At 38.9% G+C, this 22,599-nt stretch overlaps 1 protein-coding gene across 5 annotated transcripts in view; it reads left to right on the forward strand.

The window, feature by feature from the left end:
• SPIRE1 (spire type actin nucleation factor 1) overlaps nt 1-22,599 on the forward strand; it is a 128,776-nt gene that overhangs the window by 76,718 nt on the left and 29,459 nt on the right. For all 5 annotated transcript variants that reach the window (XM_064705808.1, XM_064705812.1, XM_064705809.1 and 2 more), the window contains exons 4-8: nt 1,953-2,078; nt 12,002-12,085; nt 13,575-13,739; nt 20,147-20,233; nt 20,609-20,738. In XM_064705808.1, the coding sequence (XP_064561878.1) occupies nt 1,953-2,078; nt 12,002-12,085; nt 13,575-13,739; nt 20,147-20,233; nt 20,609-20,738 (592 nt within the window). The remainder of the gene's footprint in view (nt 1-1,952; nt 2,079-12,001; nt 12,086-13,574; nt 13,740-20,146; nt 20,234-20,608; nt 20,739-22,599) is intronic.

Genomic DNA, 22,599 nt, shown 5'->3' on the forward strand with positions numbered 1-22,599 from the left:
TGGGGGAGTGGGGAGAAAAACAGAGACATATGTCAACTACGTCCTTGTGATTATCCAGAAATTAATTTGAAGAGTGTCAGAAAATTTTGGCCATCCACTGTAAAACAGCATAAATTTTGAAGTGCAGGGATCAAGGGCAATTTCATGAACATGGCTGCCTTGCATTTCCTATGTGGAAGGAATAAAATATATAGGAAGTAATAAATATATAGGAACAAATATATAGCAAGGAATAAAAATATACACACATGTATATATAAACTTTCTGTATGTGTATTCATTTTTACAATGAAAAGTAGATAAATACATAGGGGTACATAATTGTGCTTGTAAAGGTTTATCAAAGGAGTTGACCAAATCTGACCACTGAGCTCTGTGTTGTTATTCTAATGGGAAGAAATAAAAGATAGCAAGGGGCCTATGGCCTCAGAGAACAACTTGTCAATGAGATTGAGGCAGTCTAAATCTCTTCAGCCCTTCCTCCCTTCTCCCACCCTGGCAGCATGTTCTCCTTGCTCCTTTTTGCCTTCACTTCTGGGAGTGTGTCCATGCCGTGAAGAGTAATTGTCTCCTGCTCCACTTCCTTCACATTGTTGATTTTTGTCAGGGTGAGTAATCCTCTGAGTTAGGGCATGAACTCCCGTGCCAGCAGGAGGGTATCTGTGGATCCCTACAGCTGGAGGCCACAGCACCACACCTTTTAGTGGCAGTGTGGATTTAAATCAAATGGAAAGTAATATGGAAAAGCAGCCTGAGCTTTACATGCATTGTGCCCCTTGTAACAACAGCGTTCACTGAAATAACAGGAGAGATTTAGACAAGGATGCCACTAGGCTAATTAAGGGCTCTTCTGCTAAAGAGGCTTTTGTCTCAAGCTTTAGTTCTGGAGATCTGAATGTAGCTATATATATATAAAAATAGTTACAATAGAACCACATAAACAAGACCAAATTTATGGCCTTGGTTAAGACCTTGGTTTTACATATGTACCAGTATATGGCTGTCCATACTCAAGTTTCAGCTTTGGGGGTTTTTTAATTTAAAAGTGTTTAGGAAACAAATTACAGATGTTATTTTATTCTGTCTGTTTTCAGCCAATATTTCCATGTAAATGGTATGTCCATGAAGCTGGATGTCACTCAAACAATTCAGTTTCTCAGTTTGAAATGTAAAGGCTGGTTTCAGTAAAACTTCTCTTGTTGGAATTGGGAGCTGCATGTTTTGCTCTAGAAGCAATGCTGGACTGACTGTTCATCAGTAACTGTGAATACTTCTTAGTGATTTGAATAGGCTTTCAGAGTTTGACAAGTTTAGCATATATGGAAACACCTGTAGGGTTCCTTTGCATTAGCTATGCCTGTGTTTGAAAATGTTCATGTGTGTCTGATGTAAAGCAATAAGCCTGTGCTTCCATAGCTCTTGCTGAGTTTTAAAATCTTTGTGCTGCTTGAAACAAATCTGATCAGAGTTTCAGCTTGATGATTACACTGTACTTTTTTCCTTGCTTCTCCTTCCATCCTTTCATAAACCAGTAGAGATAAATTTCTCTTCCATGTTCATAGGAATACTTAACACTTACTGTTAAAGCTGGTTTGAATTAAGTATGTTTTCCCAAAATTTGCTACTGCAAGATGGCTTGTTTTCACAATTATGTTGAATTATATTGTCATCCCTCCTTTTTTTTTTTTTTTTTTTTGTTATGAAAAGGCAGTGTCTTGGTTTTCTAGAACATGGTCTACCAGTCCCCTTACCATTCTCATAGTACTCTTCTCATAAAACAAATGGGAACAGAAGGTTTAGAAAGTGCACAATTCCTGACTAAACTTAAATGTCTCATGGATGCTTGTGCCCTTGATGTTTGGTTGCATTCACTTTCATGTTATTTCATGCTCTGTAGCATTAATGAAAGCCATGGGGATTGTTTTGATCCTGTTATTTATTTTTCTCCCTAGCTGTGTGCTGCCCACCTGCCAACGCGATCGGAGGCGCCCAACCACTACCAAGCTGTGTGTCGGGCTCTGTTTGCTGAAACAATGGAGCTCTACACTTTCCTGGCCAAAATTAAAAGTGCAAAAGAGGTAAGCAGTCTGAGAAGGTTTTCTGCTTTTGAGCTCATCACCATGTGAATTTGGGTTACAAAATCACTTCTGTACCCAGCCAGTAGGGACTGTCAGATGCTTGAGGAGATGATCTGTACTTTTCAGGGAGTACACTCCTTCATCTCGGTTTGTTTGTTTTTTTTTTATTATTGTAAGCATTTACATCCTTCAGAATTTGTTATTAATCATGACTAGTCTAGTTGGGAGTAAAATAGAGTATTTTCTTGGAGGGTAACACATTGGATACATGTACCCATTCCTGCATGTATGTATGCAATATATTTGAATATAAACTCTTCTCTGGTGTTTTAGGGATGTTATGAAGAGTCAGAGCTTTGCCTGTTCTTCCTCAGCTCCTTCCCATGAGGGAATTCTCTTTGCTGAGAATTAGTTGATATTCTTCTTGCTCATATTTTGTCCCCAGTCAGCAGCTTCTCCTACCTTTTGCTGTATGATTGGTTTGTTGTCTGTCACATTGGTTTCACAGCAGAGCCAACTTTAAAAGTAGAAAAATTTTCCCCTTCAGGTCACAATGCTTATGTTCACTGCTTGTTTGGCTGTTATTGTTGGCTGAAAGGCCATCCTGTGAACCATTGCAATTATCAGGTCTGGCTGAAGAGTGATTTTAAGGTTGATATTTACTGCAGATAGTTTCAGTGATCTGGCCTGCAGAGTGGCCCTGTGAACAATTGTATTAAAACAGTCTGGGTGCTGGTAGCATTGGAAAACTGGTGGGTGAGGGGAAGGGCAGGAAGGGAAATTCATTTCTCAAAGCTGGTTTCTTCACCAACGCAAACTTTTCAAGTAGCAATGCTTTCATAATTTTTTTTTCCTTAATAAATCCCTGAAGGATTTTCTTTTCTTTTGTAAGTCAAGATCTACAGTACCTTTGAAAAGCAGGATAAGATTTTACAGGCTGACCTAAAAACTTTGCTGCTGAAAAAGGCAGAGCTGTTCCACCCACACACACATACTCCCACTGTCTCCCTTCTTCTGGTTCTAGGGAACAAATGCAGTAAATATCAAGCAAAACAAAAAGTAAAGGAGTTACTCCTTATCAGGTTAGTGAGCTGAATCAGCTCATTAAAGGGTCAGATGAGCCTCAGATGAGTACAAGAGAGCTTTTATCATGTTGATGGTGGAAGATGCAAACTACTCAGAGGCATAAGGGTCTGCTGCTCTTTCTTTCCTGAGTGAGATGCATCATCCAGGAGGGAGAATCCTTCTGAGATGTTTTTCTGATGTGCAGGATCACATTGCATCTCCATTCCTTCTACAGTCCTATTCAAACTGAAAGCAATTTTTAAACTAAAGCAGTGTCATAGAAGGATAATTTTGGCAATGTCAGCATAGCTAAAGAGCCACTTGTTTTCTGAAGTGCCTGTGTTTTGGAACATCTGGATCCAATGTCCCTGACACAGGAAGCAGCCAGGATACAAGATCTCCATGCTAAAGCTGTCTCCTAAACCTTGACATCAATAATTTCACATCTTGGCTTTTAACTACTGGACATATTAACTGAGGGACCTGTGCTGGAAACACCTCACTCAACTGCTATTGCAAAGTCCATGTTGAGGCTCAAAGATAGCACCTTTCAGAGTTCTTCTTTCTGCTCAGAGAGGAATTAAGTTTCCAATAGTTCTCAAACACCTTGGGCACAGTGAGCAAAATAGGGCATCTTTGTTGTCAATGTCAAAATAAAATATTGTGGCCTATAACCATTTAAAATCATGTCTTAACAAAAATATTTTTAATATTATTTTAAAAAGTGGAAAGGCATTTTGAATTTGCAAATTACTTAATCACCTTATCATTGGGCATAAAAACCCAACAACATCTGAACACACCATAGAGAATACTCTGAGTTAATCCCAAATGAAAGAAGCCATTTGCCTCTCACAGACTATTAGGCATTGATTCAAAGCACATTTAGGTCAAAGGAAGTAATCCTTGTGGATGGAATTTTGGCCCTACTAAATCAGTAAGACTTTTATTGCTGGCCCTAACCAGGGCCAGAATTTTGACCTTTTGATTTCATTTCACTCTGGATCATTTCCTTAGTAGGCATGTAAAAAATTACCTAGAAAATTATCTTGGAAGCAGCTTTTGGGATCTGAATACTTTGGGTTTATGATGTGCTTGGTCCTTGGTCATAGCTTTTATCTAACTATAAATTTGGAAGGTGTTTAATTTTGAAAATAATACAGTGTACAAAATAAAAAATAGGTATGAAGAAAATATGAAGTGGAATGCTGTAAATCTTGTTGCACCATTTTAAAGTGACCTTTATAGTTTATACTTGAGGCAAGCAGGGATCATATGATCACGCTAGGTTTGTGCCAGTAAAAGCTATGCTATTGTTTACATGCTCTTCTGTCTTGCAAACACACAGCAGAATCTTAAGTCATGAGGAGTACAGTTAAATACTCTTCTAGTGAATTCCTTTTTTCTTTTCCTTTTGTTGTTGTCATACAAGTAATGGGTATAAAAGAGATAAAGACTGAATACTTCAGTAAGGAAATTTTGTTGTCATGGATTTGTGGTGATTGCCTTGGCAGAGAACTGGGGGAAAATAACCAAGTTACATACATCAATTCCAATTAAAAAAAAATTATACTGTGTAATATTTGGGTTTGACACTAAAGATGCCAGGAATTTTAAATTTTTCGTTTTTTCAAAAAATAACAGCCTAATTTGGAGAGCGTCCTTTAGATTTCATCAGACCTAGATGTAGTTGTGGATGTGAGATCAAAATTAAATTAAAAACACCAAAAAAGGGAAAGAATCCTCTGGAATGATTCAAAGTAACTTTCCTGCGGATAAAAATTACTTTGAAATTATTTGGATTCCTTCTAGGGCCACTGAGTGGCATTTGGGTGTATTTCCTGGGTACATGAAGTTCATATTTTTTGGTCAGTAAATGCTTAAATAGGCAGCTTCACTGTAGTGGAAGAGGGAGAATTTTTATCAGTAAAAATTCAGTTGCTTGGAGTGAAGTAAATCTGACCTATATTATGCTACAGCCTAGAACAGGTTTAGATGGGAAATAAACTGTGAAAGAGTCAGGGAAAAAGAATATTGCTGCAATGCTGTTTTCAATTTGGGCCCATAAAAACTTAGCAGGACTTTGAAAGTCCAGGATTTCAAGAGGGATTGAGTGGTAGGTAGGAGGGGTAGGTTTATAGGTTGTAATGTGTCGTAATACTAATAAATATACTGAGGAGTTGCATGTTCCCCAGTCATCATCTGCCATATAACAAATAGAGTATAGATTCACAAAGGGCTGGACTGCATGGATTTGAGTGAGTGTTAATCAGAAATGATGAAGTGATGAGTGAGCTGTTCACATCATCTCAGTGGATGTCAAATAGAATGTTTTAGGCACTTTGTCACATAATTGATGCCATATGATTATTTCCAGTCTGATTCCCTGTGTATGAAAGGTCAGCAGCAAAGTTGACTTGCAGCCAGGGAGATGGTAATTCTCTTCTTGAAAAATTTCATGTATTGGATGCACAGGATGAGCAGAGTTGAGAAAGATGTGATAGCATTGTTGCAATAGTTTAAAAAAGTAAACAACTAAAAGTTTTCTTTTTGCAAGGTGAAGTTTTTTTTAGCAAGTTTACTGGGATGTTTCCCAGCTTGCTGGCAGCACCTGCATGCTGCTATGGGTCTGTGAAAGGTGCCCTTGCTGCAGACTCACCCTGGGTACCATCTGCTTGGTATCCAGGAGTGGTCTTCTGATGGGCCAAGACCTCTTAATACTTGTGACCTTGTGACCTGCTGTTTAAGCTTTTACAGCTGATAACAAAGATAGAGTACAGCTTGTTTTTCATGTCAAGAAGTGAGCTTTCAAAATTGCAGTAAGAAAATCCCACAGAAAGGGATTGTCTCTTTTTCTTTTTTTTTTTTTTTTATTTTTAATTTCTTTTTAATTGCTTTTGGGAGAAAATAGTCCACAAGATGAAGGAAATGCACACATGTATGGCAGGGGGCAAGGTAGTTTGAATATCTGCTAAAAATTGACCCATGTAAAAGAAAAGAGCCATCTTTTTCAGAATTGTCCAAAAGTCTTTGACATAACCTTTGGTGGCACCGGGCCATAGACAGAGCTGTAGGCACAAATAAGTGATGTCCTTGAGATAAAGCAAATGTTCCTGCTGTGAAGTATCTGAAAAGGTCACACACATTGCTCAGAAGTGGCATCGAGTGTGACTGAGAAAGACAGGGAGAGACTATGCAAGCAAAGGAATGCAAAATTGGTGCTCTGGATCAGCCAGGGGATTCACCAGGCCTGTATCCACATTGTGAACCTGCTTTTTGAAGGAACATCTGCCCTAGTCCTCCTCTGGCTCCCTGTTACTGCCCAGTCTTGCCTTCCCCTGGAGTTAATGTTCCACGTGCGCTTCATGGCTGAGTGAACCAGCAAAGTGCCCTTGCTGCAAAGGAACCTTATGATGTCCCAGGCTGCAGCAGGAGAAATGCTGCCAGCAGGCTGAGGGAGGTGATCCTCCCCCTCTGCTCAGCACTGGTGAGGCCACAGCTGCAGTGCTGGGTCCGGTTCTGGGCTCCCCAGTACAGGGGAGACACTGACACCATGGAGAGAGTCCAGGGAAGGGCCAGGAAGATGATGGAGAACTGAAACAACTCTTCTGTGATCAAAGGCAGAGAGATCCAGGGCTGTTGAGTCTGGAAATGAGAAGGCTCAGGGGGATCTTATCAGTGTCTCTCAATACCTGAGGGGAGAGGGCAAAGACAACAGCATCAGGCTCTTTTCACTGGTGCTCAGTGACAGGACCAGGGGCAGTGGACACAAACTAAAACTCATGAGGTTCCTCTGAACAGCCAGAAATACTGTTTTTACTGTGAGGGTGAGCAAAGATTTTCTGGGGAGGTTGTGGATTCTCTGTCCTTGGAGATATACAAAAGCTGCCTGGACATGATGCTGGACAATAGGCTCTGGATGGCCCTGCTTTAGCAGGGAGCTTGGGCCAGCTGCCTTTCAGAGAACTCTTCCACTCTGAAACACTTTGGGACTCTGTGGGTGGTACCACTAAAGGTGATACTGGCATGTGGGATGTAGACCTGTGCGTGATAAACTCCTCGGCTGGCACAGGTGGTGCTAGAAAACGCCATGTGATGCTGGCTGGCATGGGAGATGAGTGTCCACCAGGCAGATCTGTTGCAGTAGGTTTTACTTATACCTCAAAAAAGTTTTAGAGATTGATGTACACCCTACAGCATCAAAATTAGTATTCCTTCCAAAACTAATTAAGACTTTGTATATTTTTATAATTGCCTACATCTCTAATTGCAGTGAAAATCCATGCTCATCAAAAACTCATCCATAATTTCATTATCCACAGCATGCCTTGTAATTAGGCTTTTGGTAGAAAATAGAGAAAGCTCCCAATCTGTCATCTTTGTACTGTTCTTTTAACAAATTGCCTTGCATTTCTGTCCTTTCTGATGTAAAAACACAATTCTTTCAGTCTGCCTGGATATATTTCAATCCAATCTGTATGAAATGCAAACCAAAAAATTCTAATTAAGGACATGCATGAAATGAAATTGTTCCTTTCTTTTATTCCTAATTTCACGCCATATGAAAGTTCAATTGCAAAAGAGCTGATGAAAAAGGTCAGGTGGCTATACTGCTGTATTATTTGTACAAAATATGATAATGGAGGTAGTTAATAGGTACCTAAACAATGTTAATGGCTAACTTATTTTGGAAATAGAGTCATTAGCCACGTTGTGCTCAAAAGTCTTGTGACTGTGTAAGCTGTCAAATATTCTGCTGCTTGGATTTTCAGAGAGCACAGCTGTAAAAATAAATCAGTTCACAAACTTTTCAGCTCATACCTTCACTTTTGCCTACACTTCCAAGTCTCCAGTGATTCCACTTTTGCAGCTGTGTTTTCATCAGGCTTGTGCCTCCATTCTGATCAGTTTGATCCTTCAATTTAGGACCTTTAATAAAGGAAAATACTGCTGGTTTGTCTTGGGCAGGGGAGAGTTTGGCTTTCTTGTGTGATGCAACCACTGTCACGGTGTTACCTGCCCTTGGTTTGGGTTTTCTGTGCCTCTCCTTGCACAGTTATGTGGAGCCGCATGATGACTATTGCCCCTCCAGAGCTGAGCAAAGGGCATCAGCCCATATCTCTGTACATGAAGAATTTTGTCTGCTATCAGCTCAAGGTTTGCAGGGACTGATTTAACTGATCCTATTCCCAGTTTGAATTAAATGGCGTTTGAGTCTTTTCAAAGACCTAGAGCGATGCTGCTGCCTAAGCCCTTGGAATTTAAACCCACATTGAATAGCTGAAGGTATATAAAAAAAGGAGTTTTTCCCATATGTGAATATTATGTATTTTTAATTTGAACCTAGATGTGCAAGAATGTGTTACTAGTTTCACAGACAGCAGTGTAGAAATCAATTTAATCAGTGAAAAAGTGACTCCTAATTTATAGTATGAACTGGGAACTGCAATAGACTGTGCTCTGCAATTGGTGAAAGTCAAAGTCCAGGTCTGGATTCCCTAGAATACCGCATTCATTAAAGCATCATGTTTTTAGAAAGCATTTTATGGAAAAGAGTCTTTGACACTGTGCTGACAAGAGTCTTACATAAATTCCCATCTGTCACTGAGCACATCTCAAATGTGGGCCACACAGCAGCAGCAAATCAGCTGCCTGCTTTTAATAGTACAGCAAGAGGTTTGAAGACATTTGATATTTTTATTACTGGCTTTTGCCACAAAATGCAGTCTTTTGAAAAAATGGTCAAATGCTGGAAAGGTTTTTTAAAAAAGCAAAAGCTCTTGAAGCAGTAATTTCCTACACATCCAACCCTTATTGCCTGAATGAATGCCCAGGCTCTAATGGGTGAATTGAGTCTAAGGTTCTGGGATCATTTAGAAAAACCCTTTTAAGACGTTTCTGCTTTCTGGAATAGAAATCCATTCAGGCCCTGTATTTATTGTACTGTAATAGCTTTTCTTAAGCCATTGTCCCAAGGGTAAGTGCAAGTGGCTACAGCAGCAGCAGCTGAGGTTACTTGCAGGCTTTGGAACACAGCTGAATTCTGACAAAGGATCTGTTATATTTAAATATGTTGGTTTCTATTATTTATGGTTGAAACAGAGGCAGAAACCCACTGATGCTGGCTGAGGATGCTGGAGGGAAACCCTAATGTTCATTTAGTCTACAAGTTTAAATATAATCATTTGTCACAGTGAATTTATTCCTTCCCAAGCAGCACCTGACAGGTGTAGAAGAGCTAAAAAAGCCTTCCTAAACACTTCCTGCAAACATAGAGCACTTGCTGGTTTCTTCCAAAATTTTGCTAGTTCTGTAATGGTGGAAATTTCTTTATGTCCTGCTCTTCTCTACTGATTGCATGGTGAGCTGCATTTAAGTGCCAGAGCCAGGTGCCAGGGCAGGGAATGTACTCTCCCTACAGAGTGGGTGTCTGTGGTTGCAGGGCTGCAGCCAAGCACTCAGCACAGGGATGGGCAGTGAAAGAAGCCCAGCTTTGGCAGCAGCCTGTGCTTGTACCAGCTCATTTGTGTCATAAAAGTGCACTTGGAGACGCTTCATCTCTTGGCTGGCAGGTTTTGCTCCTGCAGCTCTCTGGTGCACGGTAGCCAGCATCACTTACACCTGTGCTGTTTTGGGGAGGAGCTGCCCCTCTAGCTATGCTCCAGAGAAACTAATTAGATGGCTGCCTTATTTGGAAGAGCTTTCAGCTGCTCAGGGTAGGTTTTTTCCCCCTTCTTATTTTCTGCTGTTAAAAAAAACAGGTTGTAATCTCTTCTAGCTTCATGAAATATTTATGTCAGCCAAAAGCATCAGCCTTTGGGCATCAACCAGCCCCATAAACTGTATGGTAGGGAACCTGGTTGCTGAGATGGGCGATGGTCACCAGTCTTGTTGAATAGCTGAAGTATAAGTTAAGCATCTGGAACACATTAATTTTTTTAAAAAATTAAAGTTTACCTTGCAGTATGGGAAGGAGGAGCAGATCTGACAGTTGTGAGCCCATTTAATGAAGTTATCTTTTTGGTTACAAAGGGATAAGGGAAAAAGTATCAGCTGTTTTATTTTGCAGTTTACCAGTAGATGTTAACAGTTTGCAAGAAATAAAGTAATTTACAGTTCATTTAACTGCATTTGAAATGATTACTCCAACTGTATGATATAGAAAAGAAGAAACCCTGGATAGCAGAGTACACATGAGCAAGGCCTTTCCATTACCCATTCTTTCCATGTTTCTGTTTTTCCCTTGAAAAGGGCAATTGCCTGTGTCAGACTGACCACAGTGCCAGGGCCGGCAGAAGTTTCCATAAAGAATTCTTTCCCAGTTGGGTATCCTGTTGTGATGCTGCAAGTCATGCCAAAATGTTCCCACATTGTCCCATGATGGATCTGCTTTTGTTAGTGTGGGTGATTTATGCTTTTCTGGAGTCTCCTTGTAAATGATGTATTTTATTTTGATAGGGCAATGGTAATATTTCTTCTTTGATACTAAAGCAATTGTGCTACTTACATAAATAAGACAATAAAGAACCCATCTGGTCTCTTTTCAAAACCTCTGTGGTAGCTGACTCACATGTCCTATCTCTGCAGCCAGGTTTGGTGGATGCTTGCACTTCTGAATGTGCAAGTTAAGGACTCTTCCAGTGCTTCCATTTCTTGTACTAAAATGTTAGCAGTTCAAGAACTACCTCCAGGAAAAAAGGAGTTTTTAAGAGTGCGTTTATTTTTATTTTTTCTGGAAAGCTCAGAAGCTGAATTGAGACTGATTGTTCAGTTCCATTAAAAGAACATGAGTGTTTAAAGGTGGAAATACTTTTGATAGATACATCTTTCAGATCTCTGACCTGTTGCTTTTGTCTCATAAAAATAAAAAACATTTTTAGTAGAGGACTTAAGTATCCATTTCAGATATATTAGTGAGTACTTAGAAAATCGATCTAATTGAACATTGTTAAAGGTTTCCTGGAAAATTCTACATAAAAGTGAAGTGCATTACTGAAAAATTGCTTGTACTGCTGATTCCAAAACATTTCAATACAGAAGTAAACAAAAAAAAAAAAAAAAAAAAAGCCCTTTGAATAAACAGGTGTTGATGTGTATAAGAAAATTTGTGTAAAGCCACAGCCTTCTGTGTTCAAGCTTGCCTATTCTATGGTCTGCTGTAACTTTTAATAGTTTTTCATATTGTTGGTATGAAAGGGTTTTTTTGCCCCTTTACACTCCATCTTTTCCATATTTGTGTGATCTGATCTTGTTAATAAGTAGCAGTTGTCATCTTTGAAAGATCAGTTTCTCTGCCTCACATGATTTTATTATGGATATTTCAGAATCTATACCCATGTTATACAGACTAATTAATTATAATATATATATTTATATATGCACAATTCTGGCACTATTCAATGTTTCTCATAGTTTATTTCTCCTTCTACAAAAATGAGCTGCCTTGAATTCAACAAGCATTAATTTTGGTATGAATGGATCCTTATCAAGCTGGTAATATTTTCTGTTTTGTAGCTTAACAGACCTAATAAGTGGTTAAGATTTTTTTTCTGTGCATATAAAGATTTAGGGATATAAACATTTTAATGTGTAGTTTTATCTCCAGCATATTATTATCTGAAGTACTTTCATACTCAAAACTTAACATTTGTTCCCAGTATTTAAGATGAACTTTCCAAGGGAGAGAAATATATTAAAATAGTGTTCCAAGTTACTTTTACAGTATTGCTATTCAAATAATAAAACATTCAGCAGAATACCCAAACTACATTATACAAGAGATTAAAAATTAAGCTTCAATTTTACTTGAGAGTTAATGCCACTGTTCATTTATTGACTCGTTTCCTTTTCATTGCCAGAACCTGAAGAAGATCCAGGAAATGGACAAAGAGGCAAGTGATGATTCCAGCACGGATCTCGATGAACTGAAAAATGCTGACTGGGTAAGACAACAATGGAATAGTGATTCAGCATCACTACTGGCAGTTTCTTTTTCTTTATAAAGCTTAACTAAGGCATTATTACCTCTGCCCTCATGAGTCCCCACTTGAAAGAGTGTCTGTAGTTCCCAACAGAAGAATCATGTGGACCTGTTGGATTGAGGCCAGGGGACACCAAAAAGATGCTCAGAGGGCTGAAGCACCTCTCTATGGAAACAGGCTGAGAGAGCTGGGGTTGTTCAGCCCAGAGAAGGCTCCAGGAAGACCTCAGAGCAGCCTTCCAGTAAAGGAAGCCTCCAAGGGAGCTGGAGAGGGACTTTTTATAAGGACATTTAGTGAAAGGACAAGATGGAATGGCTTTACTCTGAAAGAGGTTTAGAGTAGATATTAGGTAAAATTCTTTATAATGGAGGTGGTGAGGCACAGGAACAGTTTCAGCAACCTAGTGAAAGGTGCCCCTGCCCAGTGCAGGGGGGCTGGAACTAGATGAGCTTTAAGGTATTTTCTACCCAAACCATTCCATGATACTGTGCTCAAATCAGTCTCTAGGGTTTTTTAAGTATATGTATTAATAGTAACCCACTACAAGTTAGAACTAAATGAAATCCCAGCTTCCCTTTGCAGACAGATGAAACAGTGCAAGTATCCAAGCAATATATTTTTCCTTAAGCTGTTTTAATGGAGAAGCTTTTGCAGTTTTCAGACTGGACATTTAGACAGGTACCATGCTGACTGCCCTTCAGAGGGGCAGTCAGGCAGTAGACAGAGACACCAGCTGAATTTCTCTAGAGATGAAAGAAAAAGGCAGCAGGGAAACTCTTAAGCAGAAAGTAACTTAATTTATTTTCTAGGTACTGTTCTTGCCAATTCATAGAGCAATATTACAAAGTTCTTAAAATGTACTATATTTTACTTTCCAGTCTTCAATCCACCACCTGTTCTTTCTTCTCTCCAGCCATTCTGCTTCACAGAAAATGAGAGGGAGGTGTCAGTGTGAGGTACTCTTACAGGCAGAGCAAAATAAGTTGAGTTTTTCTAGTGCAAGATCTTAGGACTTGGGAGTCCATTCCAAAATTTCCGTTTAAAGAAAAACTTTTGAGGATATTTTACAGAAGAGTCCTGGGTAACAAAGTTTCAGATTCAGTCCCTGTTTTAATTCACACAGTATCAGCTATAGGTCAAAAAACTTTGATTATGTGCTTGCAGTATACTAGAAATGGGAATTTAGATGTAAGATATGAGAATTTCAGATCCTCTTTCCATACTTGAGGTGGGACCCAGCACTCCTGCTGAGTTGCAACAAAGTTTTATTTTGTTCATGAGTGTTAAAAATAAGCTTATATAAAATAAAATGGGATTTGGTTGATGTGTTAAAAATAAAATAGTACAGCTGTAAATATTTGGTGGTGTCCTGGAAGGAAACTTTGTTTTAATGTGAGATGGTATTCAAGGGTAAGGTATGAATTAAAACTTCTGTGTCTTTTGTCTTCAGGCCCGTTTTTGGGTGCAGGTGATGAGAGATTTACGGAATGGGGTTAAACTGAAGAAAGTCCAGGAGCGTCAGTACAACCCACTGCCCATAGAATATCAGCTCACTCCCTATGAGATGCTGATGGATGACATCAGATCCAAACGCTACACCTTAAGGAAGGTCATGGTAAGTCAAGAGAGTCACTGGAGCTTTTCAAGCCTGAAATGTTGTTTTCCTTTTTTTATCTTCTTTCTGACTTTTTTTTTCTTCTGAGAATCTTGAAATTATTATTTCTTATAGATACTAATGTTCATGGGGCTTATATGGCATCATAAATTTGTGCAGTGCATTGAGGAGAGAACATGAAACCAACACATGTAGTGTACTTTGTTTTCCATTTAAAATTCTGAAAGACATATCTGCCTATCATAAGCTTGAACAAATCACTTGTGTTGGGTTTATGATCACTTTAAGAGTCATCTCAGAAGTCCTGTCATGCTTTCCAATGAGAGATTGTTTTAGACTTTTCTTATTAGCAGTACATTTATCTTGAGCTACAACATAATTTTTGGAGTTCCAGAATGTAAAGTGCTGCCATGAATGATACTGGGATGGGAAAGGAAAACCTGCAGTGGTTGAAAACTGCCTGTATCACAGTGTTTGTAAACTTACTTTACTATGATCTATTACAAATTTTCAAGGAATAGTCTATGTTAAAAAAAAGTTAAATATTCCATTTGTAGAAGTTGAGCTCAGTTATTTTCAGCATATTTTCTTATTGCTTTCTAATCAAGACTATGCCACAGCAAGCTAGAGAATGTTCATGGGTCTCCTCTCCCTAGATCTCATAAAAGTGCTTGTAAAATTGACTTGAGGCACTCTTTTTATCAGAACCCATTCACTGGTGTCTCCCTGTTCTTTCTGTCCTTTTGGGTTATATTCTTTTCAATATTAAGATCTTCTTCCTGATCATCTAGCAACTGATCTGAAGAGTGTCTTATCCCTGGTAGGACATTGTAAATCCCTTTGTCAACGGCGTGTATTTGGTCAACATCAATACTTATACCTTACACTTACTTATCTTCACCTGGCATTAGTTACAATGGAAGCATTGTCTTAGAATATTCAGTATTCAGATGTATTTCTTTCCTGACAAATCTTCCCACAGTGAGGGAGCTGTGATTCCACACAGAAAAAATCAGAGGGGAGGGTGGGGGTGAGGGAGACAGATGAGAGAGGCAGAAAGTGTGTAGTATAAATGCTTTTTATGTTTGAACTGAAAATACTTTCCTAATCGAGATCTGGATTTAGCCTATCTGATTGTATTTATTTTCTGCAGCAGATGTTGCTTAAATGTTAAATCAATAGAGTAAAATGCACACCCGGGTAATGATGTTGTCTGTCTTTCCCCTAACAATTCAGGGAACTGAGCTAAGTGTTCCTACTACCCTCTGCAAAAGAGGACCAGTCCCCTCAGGACCTCAATTTCTGTGTGCAATCAGAACAGTAGTTTTGTTTGAATGGGAAGCCCTGGGTCATCTAATTTTGCTTTTGTCAGACCAGCTTTTAATTCAGCTGCTGCTAAGCAAGCTCCTGCCTCTTCAGAAGAGATTTCCTTCATTATGTGGTACATCTTGGGGGCACAGCTGCTGCTCTGCTTATCCAGACTCTGGCTCTGTACAAAATCCCTGGAAGCAGCTATTTTTGGCCTGCTATCTTGTCTTCTAGATAGAGTGTCCAAAGTGAACTCTGGGAATAAATGTGATTGCAATCAGCTGCAGGTACAGTACCTGTAAGGCTGTCTGTGATGCAACTGCTGGCTTAGTCTGACAAGTGATGACATTGTGTTAGAAAAATCACTACTTCCTTGCTGGAAACCTTAAACTCAGTAACTTGGGTTCTGCTGCAGGGTCTGCTTGAAGATTGTGTAAAAGCATGTTCAACAATGAGAGTGCAGCTTGACATGGAACATGTGGAACCTGAAGGATTCACACAGAATTACAAGTTTAGTTACATTGCATAGATGCATCTTCTAACTGGCTGCTGCAGGTTGAAGTTGATTGTATGGATTCCCATCAGCAGAAAGCCTAGTGGTTCTTGAGAAGAGGAGAAAAGGATCCCAAATCTGAATTTTAAGGAAGTCTAGGAAAGATGGATTATGTTTCTTTCTATCATTCAAAATAGTTCCGCAAAATTTGTGTTAAAAGTAATTTTGCTTTAAATTTATGGGTGGTAGTTTAGACTTGGTAGCTTGTGAGGACATGTATCCTACTAATGATACCAAAAGGTTAAGTAAATTTCCAAAGTAATAAGTAATTTCTTTAAATAAATGAAATGCAACATGGAATCTTTACTGTTCTTTTTGTTAATGTGATGCTGTGCTTAAAAGAGTAGCTTGATCTGTCGCTGACTGCTCAGTGTTCTGCATAGAAATTAAGGAAGGAACAGATGTTCCTGTTAGGCCATATTTTAATGTATCAGATTGTTGTGCTAGCAGACAGCAGTAACTGGAGCTTCCTGTTCTCACCCATTGTTATAGTGCAAATATTCAAAATGTTTTGAAGATGTAAAATGTCAAATTCTGGGCTTTTGGTAAATAACTGGTTTCATTTGTTTCGGTGTCGTTGGCATTTCTATTTCAGTACATCTGAAAATAATTTCAGATTTGTCATCTTTCTGTCCTGAGGCAAGTGTCCTCATTGCTGCAATTGTTGTGATAGCAAGATAGGTTTCAGTCTGGAATTTTATAAACTTTAAGTATCTACCTTAGAGAGATTTAATAGCTTTCCTCACCTATGGAGCACCCACTCCCACAAAAGCTAAAAGCTGTGGTCATTGGTACAGTCAACACCTGGAAATTAAGAAATGTAAGAATTAAATTACTCTTTTAGGTTTAATTTTTCTTTATTATTTGTATGTGTTGAGCTGCAGTTTTTAATTTCAGAGTGCTTCATAATGAGCTCTGCTTTCTACCTGTCTCCACCTCCCTCCAAGCTATGCACCATTCACTGTATTTCTTGAGCAGTGCTTACTGAACAGTAGCTGATGCCTCTTGTGTTACCTGCTCAATTCGTGCCTGTCCAAATTTATGCCCTATCCAAACTCAGCATTACATTACATCACAGTTGCACTCTTTATAGGTAAGAGCACTCTTGTCATCATATTCAAGCTCTTCACAAGTACCTGTAATGCAGTGGTATTTGCCATGTTGCAGAAGGGGAATTTAAACATACAGGTTGAAGCCATTATTATCAAAAATATCCAGTAATTTGAATATCTAAGCTGGAATCCTGTGGCATGGGTTTTTTTCATTTTGGTTGGGTTTTTTTTTCATTTACTTCTTTGCAGTATTTATCATCTTAGAGTACTTAGGTTAATTGCAGTAACAGCTGTGCACAGACAGTATTTTCATAAGCATGAGTTATATGCTTCAAGCAGGACATAGAGAATATGAGCTTTGCTGTGCACAGGACTTTGACCACTTTATCCAGCTGGACATTTTAGAGTTTGTTGTTCCCATACACACAAGTCTGACTTGGTTGTGGTGAGTTGCTTTCAGCAGGGGAACTGTGCTTTTTATTTTACATCTTCATCACATGACAAGTGTAGGAGTCATCCTAGGCAGAGCAGGGAGCTTTGCAGTTCCTAGTCATGCTTTAGGGGTATTCAGAGGAGGGACTCTGTGGTTACCCTGTGGTATCAAAAACTTGTTTCTGCAATAGATGTGCAGGAACAGCAGTGTGAGTACAGTGCCTCATGATGGGAAATACCAGAGCGCTTCATTTTTGGACATTGCTGCTTCAGCTTGCTGTGGGGTGTCAAAATACTGTGTAACAACTGTGTTGACTAAAACACTATAGTGTTTGCATAATGCAAGCTGGTAAATAGAGATCTACTTAAAATAATTTAATTCACCACTGAACTTTATTGTGAGTTGTTCTGGAAATGATGTAGTGTGTCCCCGCTGTTTCAGTGCCCATGCAATTTCCTTTTAAATGAAAATTTCTAGATAGTACAACAATATCAGTTTCCCATTGACTGTTATTTAAAGATAGCTCTCTCCTACTTATTGCTGACACCTTTTATAGCTGAACAGATAAATGGCTAAGATAATTGAGTGTCAATGGTAGGTGATGTTACTTTTTGTGAAAGTTATCAGCAATGTACTTCCTGCTTGGGATCACTATTTTTAAAGCTTTGAGCTTCAACCAGAGGTAGTTAAGTACCATTTGCCATTATTTTTTAAATTGCAAATCCGTATTTATATATTAAAATGTGATGGTAGCAGGTTATTGGTAGATTATGACATGCTAATTTTTCTGTGCATTAGCTGTTTAGATCTCTACATTTATGTTTGATATTTATAATAATTGGTTAAGCTTTCTTCACACTGTCTGTTTTAATGCATACTGTTGTACAAAAACTGTTTTACACACATGAAGGCTTAGGGTAGCTCTACTTTATTCAAATACTGGTTTGTAGTTGGGGCCAGCCTGTTATGTAGAGAAGAAAAAAAACAAACAAACAAACTTTTTCGTTGGTGTTTTGGTGGGGTTTTTTCCCCCTGCAGCCTGGATATCATGGCTGCATCTGTGCAATGTCTTTGATTGAGACTTTAATCAAGAGCCATGAATTTTAATTAAGTAAAAGTAAAGGATGCATTTGAAGTTGCTCACTACAGAGAGAGTTAGTTTGAGTAAATAAATAAATCTAGTCTGAACAGAGAGGATAAAAGTTTCCTTGCAGTATCTTTCATGTCAGTATCTTGTTTGGGTGCCAAGTACAAAAAGGTGGATTCTGCCACTGATGCTGCTGCTCTTGGCTTCTTGGCTGCAAAGCATCCACTTGCTTGGCCACCAGCTCCCCATGTATCCTGTGGAAAATCACTTAAGCAAATCCTACATTTCTCTTTTTCCAATCAGATGGTAATACTGATACTAATTATACCCTGGTGGCATTAAGTCAGGGCCTGGAGTGCCCTGAGGTGAAAGGCTCAGAGCCATGTATTATTTATTGACTATTGTCACACAGAGGTTGTTCCCCAAGGCTCCAGCAGAGATTATCGGTTTACAAAACGGCTGTTCTGATGCTAATAATTCTCAACTTCAGCCATCAACTTTGACATCTGATGAACAGTAGCTCAGGGAAGAGACACTTCTCATTTCATTAACCATCTTCCAGGGCATGCTGGCCTCAAAAAACTGCTCAGTCTTTGAACAGAAGAAATCAATCACATCCCTTAAAATAGTATTCTCCTCATCAGGAAATGTCAAATCATGCTTTAGTATAAACCTTTTCCATTTTAATTTTTCTGCACTTTTTTTAAGAAGATGATGCATGTTGCAGAGTTTAGCAGCTTGGAATTCTTTGCCAAGCAACATGAAATTCACTCTACAGAAACTAAGGAGGGTGGAACAAATAGAGTTTGGAGCGTGTCTGGGGTAGGATATCTCCAGATAGAGTCCTCAGGAAAGCAATTAAATGTTCCCCAGGAGGGATTCTGCATCTGATTTCTTAGAGGACAAGGGATGAATCTTCTCAAGGAGACTGTCACTCAGCCTCAGCCTGGACACCGGGCATGCCTGAGGTGAGCAGAGCTTGTATGGAAGCTGCTTGGCATTGGTGAAGTTCAATTAGGGATCATATTCAGGTGACCTTATGGGCATTTAAACCCTTTTTTGTGATAGCAGCAATCCTTCTGGTTAGCAGAAGGGCATGTTATTTGCCAAAACCAGATATGTGTCTTTACATAGGTTTTCTGGCTACAGAGTCTGGATGAATACAGTCCCACAAAAAACAAAAAGAGGCAACTGACCCTTAAAAAAGAAAAAAGAAGTCTGAAATATGGAATACTGGGTCTAAGCAATACAGTGTCATTGAAATTTGTGTCAAATTGGAGGACAGGGCTGATGGCTAGCTACTGTGCAGTAAGAGGAGGTGGCAGAAGGATATATATGACATAGGATGATCTCTTGTCCCTGACAGCGTGCTTGGGCACTGTGCTCTGTGACAACTGAACCTGACAGGTGGGGTTTCTTTAAGCATACACTAATTCCCAGTTTACAATTTATACATTCTTCATATGATATAAAAGCTTCCATTGCCTTCTTTAAATCCTGTACTTATAGTCAATTGATGACTCTTCCCTGTGATGTCTTGTATATGGTCTTACATCTAAATGTCTAAGTGTTTCTGGAGAAAACAAAAAAAGCAAACAACCCTCACCCAGCCCCTCTGCTGCAGAAATATGTGATTTACAGTGAGAAAACCTACTTCTCCCATAGACACAATTGCAGCCTTGATGTTTGATTTCATTACTTCAAAATCCTCAATATTGCTGCTTAAAGCTGCTGCAGTTGGAGTTATTTTGCAGCCATCAGCAAAACTGAAAAGCTGCTAAGTACCTTTTTTTCTGCTTGCCTGTGCTCTGCATGAGGATTGTTGCTCCACTCAGGACTGGTGGGGTTTTATGTCTGGTGCAGGTGTCAGAACACTGCAGCACTCTCAGGGTTGTTGTGAGTTTCCAGTTGATCTCATCTGCATGAATATAAATGTGAAACACAGCAATATATATTTCACTTTCTCCTTTCCAGGTCAACGGTGACATCCCACCTCGATTAAAAAAGAGTGCCCATGAAATAATCCTGGATTTCATCCGATCACGACCTCCACTAAATCCTGTACGTAATCCAGCGGCCTTCATTCCATACAAAACAGTGGCTTTTCAAAGCATGTTTGATCCCAGCAAATACCTAAACATCATATTTTCTGCCAGGGCTTTCAAAAATATTGTCTTTTGTACATAGAACAGGATCGCTTAAAAGAACAATGTGTAGTATGTTGCACATCCCAATTAACAGCTGTTATTGCCAGCAGCCCTTTATCCCTAGGGAACCACAATGCATAAAACCCTCTTTCAATTTATGCTGAGGTTTGAAATTGAGTATATGTAAAATCATATCACAGCATTCCACATTTTTTTTTCCAAAAGAGTGTGAAATCTACTTTCAAGGATGCACTTTTTAATGTCAGTATGATTATCTCTGTATCCCAAGGCCTCAGCAAGGAAACTGAAACCAACGCCGCCGCGGCCGCGCAGCCTCCATGAGAGGATCCTGGAGGAGATCAAGGCAGAGAGGAAGTTGCGTCCAGTCTCCCCTGATGAGATAAGGCGGAGCAGGCTGGGTAAGCACATGGCCAGATTTTACCTGCAGCATCCACAGAACACTTGCCACACAGGAAGCAGCAATTTTAGCCACATCTGTGCAGATGTCACCAAAGATAAAATTAATCCTTCAGAAAAAGAAATAACTTACAGACTTTTCTAGGGCTGTGCAATCTTTGTGCTTAGTTATATTTTAAAATATGAAACTGAATGGTTTACCTTAATTCCATTCAGGTTTTTAGTGTATTAGATAAGTGGAATGGTATTGTATTGCTTGTTGCACATGACAGTCTATGTTAGATTTGCTGAGAATGGAACAGGTATTGCTTGTCTCTAGTGCAGTATGTCTTGACTATCTGCAAGTATTCTTTACATGTTGATTTTTAATTAATTTATTCTCTTTGTTTCCTGTTGTTAGCATCATCAAATTATTTATTTTAATTTAAAATTGGCTTTTATTGTGTTTACTGAATCTGTTGCATTTATTTTGTATCTAAATCTTTGCTTCCTTTTCCAAGTTAAGGAAAACATGTTTGTCGGTCTTTTCATGGGAAAATAATTCAGACTTGCCCTGCAAAGCATTTCATTCCTGCAGTGTATTTTCAGCAAACCTCTATGAAATGATGCAAATACTATGCGATGCAGCATAGTCACCGATTTGCATTATTAGTTCAGTGGTTCTGATGGCAAAAGCATGACAAATACAGGCTTACGTAGTGACTTAGATTGCTTTAAGTGTACTGTATTTATGTGTATCAGAAAAATTGAAGTAGCTAAATTTTTAAAGAGCAAATGTAGACTCTTATGCCTGAAAACTGTCAAAAATCCATGTACGTACTCTCTGTCACTGCTTTTTGAAAGATATTTGTTCTTGCCACATGTGCCCAAAGGCACTGGTCCAGATTCAAGTGGATTGTGACAACCCGTTGTTTCTGGAGAAAACCAATTCCATCAGTCTTGCTTTGTTGCATTGTTTTTGAAGTGCTTAATGGAGTTTGGGGAATGCTTGCCTGTGTTTGTAAAAGAACAATGCTTCAAATATTGGTTTTTTGGGCCTTCCAGTTTCTGGTTTGGATTCAGTTTATGTTCACTGTATCAATTAACATTTCTCACAGGCCTAGACTTTTTTTCCAAATGTAGGAAGCTTGTAGGAATGTGGAATGATTCCTTACTTTTCTTTCAGACATTCAGTTTCAGTGTTTTATATGTTGTGCATCTGGGAACTACCGTGTTGTCTCAGGGGCAGAAAATATGATCTAATAAATCTTTACAATTTCTAACTGATATAAATGGCATCAAACCCTGTTAGCAAACAGTTTCTAAAACTGATGTTTAATTTTGAACTACTACTGCTTAGGACTTCTGGACTGATTTCAAGGCATTACTTCCAATGAAGGATACCTGTCTTCCACTTATTCTTCCCTTTTTGTTAGAGCATTAAATGTTTGTGTTTTGGAACTGGGGTAATTCCTGTCAAGTCCAGTGAATTGACTGAATTAAATGCCACATTAATGGAAGGTAAAAGTAGATGCATGCAAGTTTTTTGTCCAAGTATATATTAGTTGCTAGCATGAAGAACTAAAAAGACCAAAGGCCTTAAGATAATTTTCCTTATGTTGACATATGAGGTTTCATTCTTTCTCACAAGTGGAATGATTATTACACCTTAAGTTCCTTTTAAAAAAGAATGTGCTTGTGCAGTTTGGGAACAGAGTAACATTAGTGGCATTCAGTATGGCACAAATAGATCTGCCATACAGTTTAAATGACCACTGGATGTAATTTAGTGTAACAACATGTAAGGTAATGAGTTTTAAGGATTATAAATCTAAGTAGAAACACCATGTAGGACACTTGCACCATCTGGACAGAAATATTTGT

The sequence above is a fragment of the Zonotrichia leucophrys genome, chromosome 2, assembly GCF_028769735.1.
Source record: "Zonotrichia leucophrys gambelii isolate GWCS_2022_RI chromosome 2, RI_Zleu_2.0, whole genome shotgun sequence".
Taxonomy (NCBI): domain Eukaryota; kingdom Metazoa; phylum Chordata; class Aves; order Passeriformes; family Passerellidae; genus Zonotrichia; species Zonotrichia leucophrys.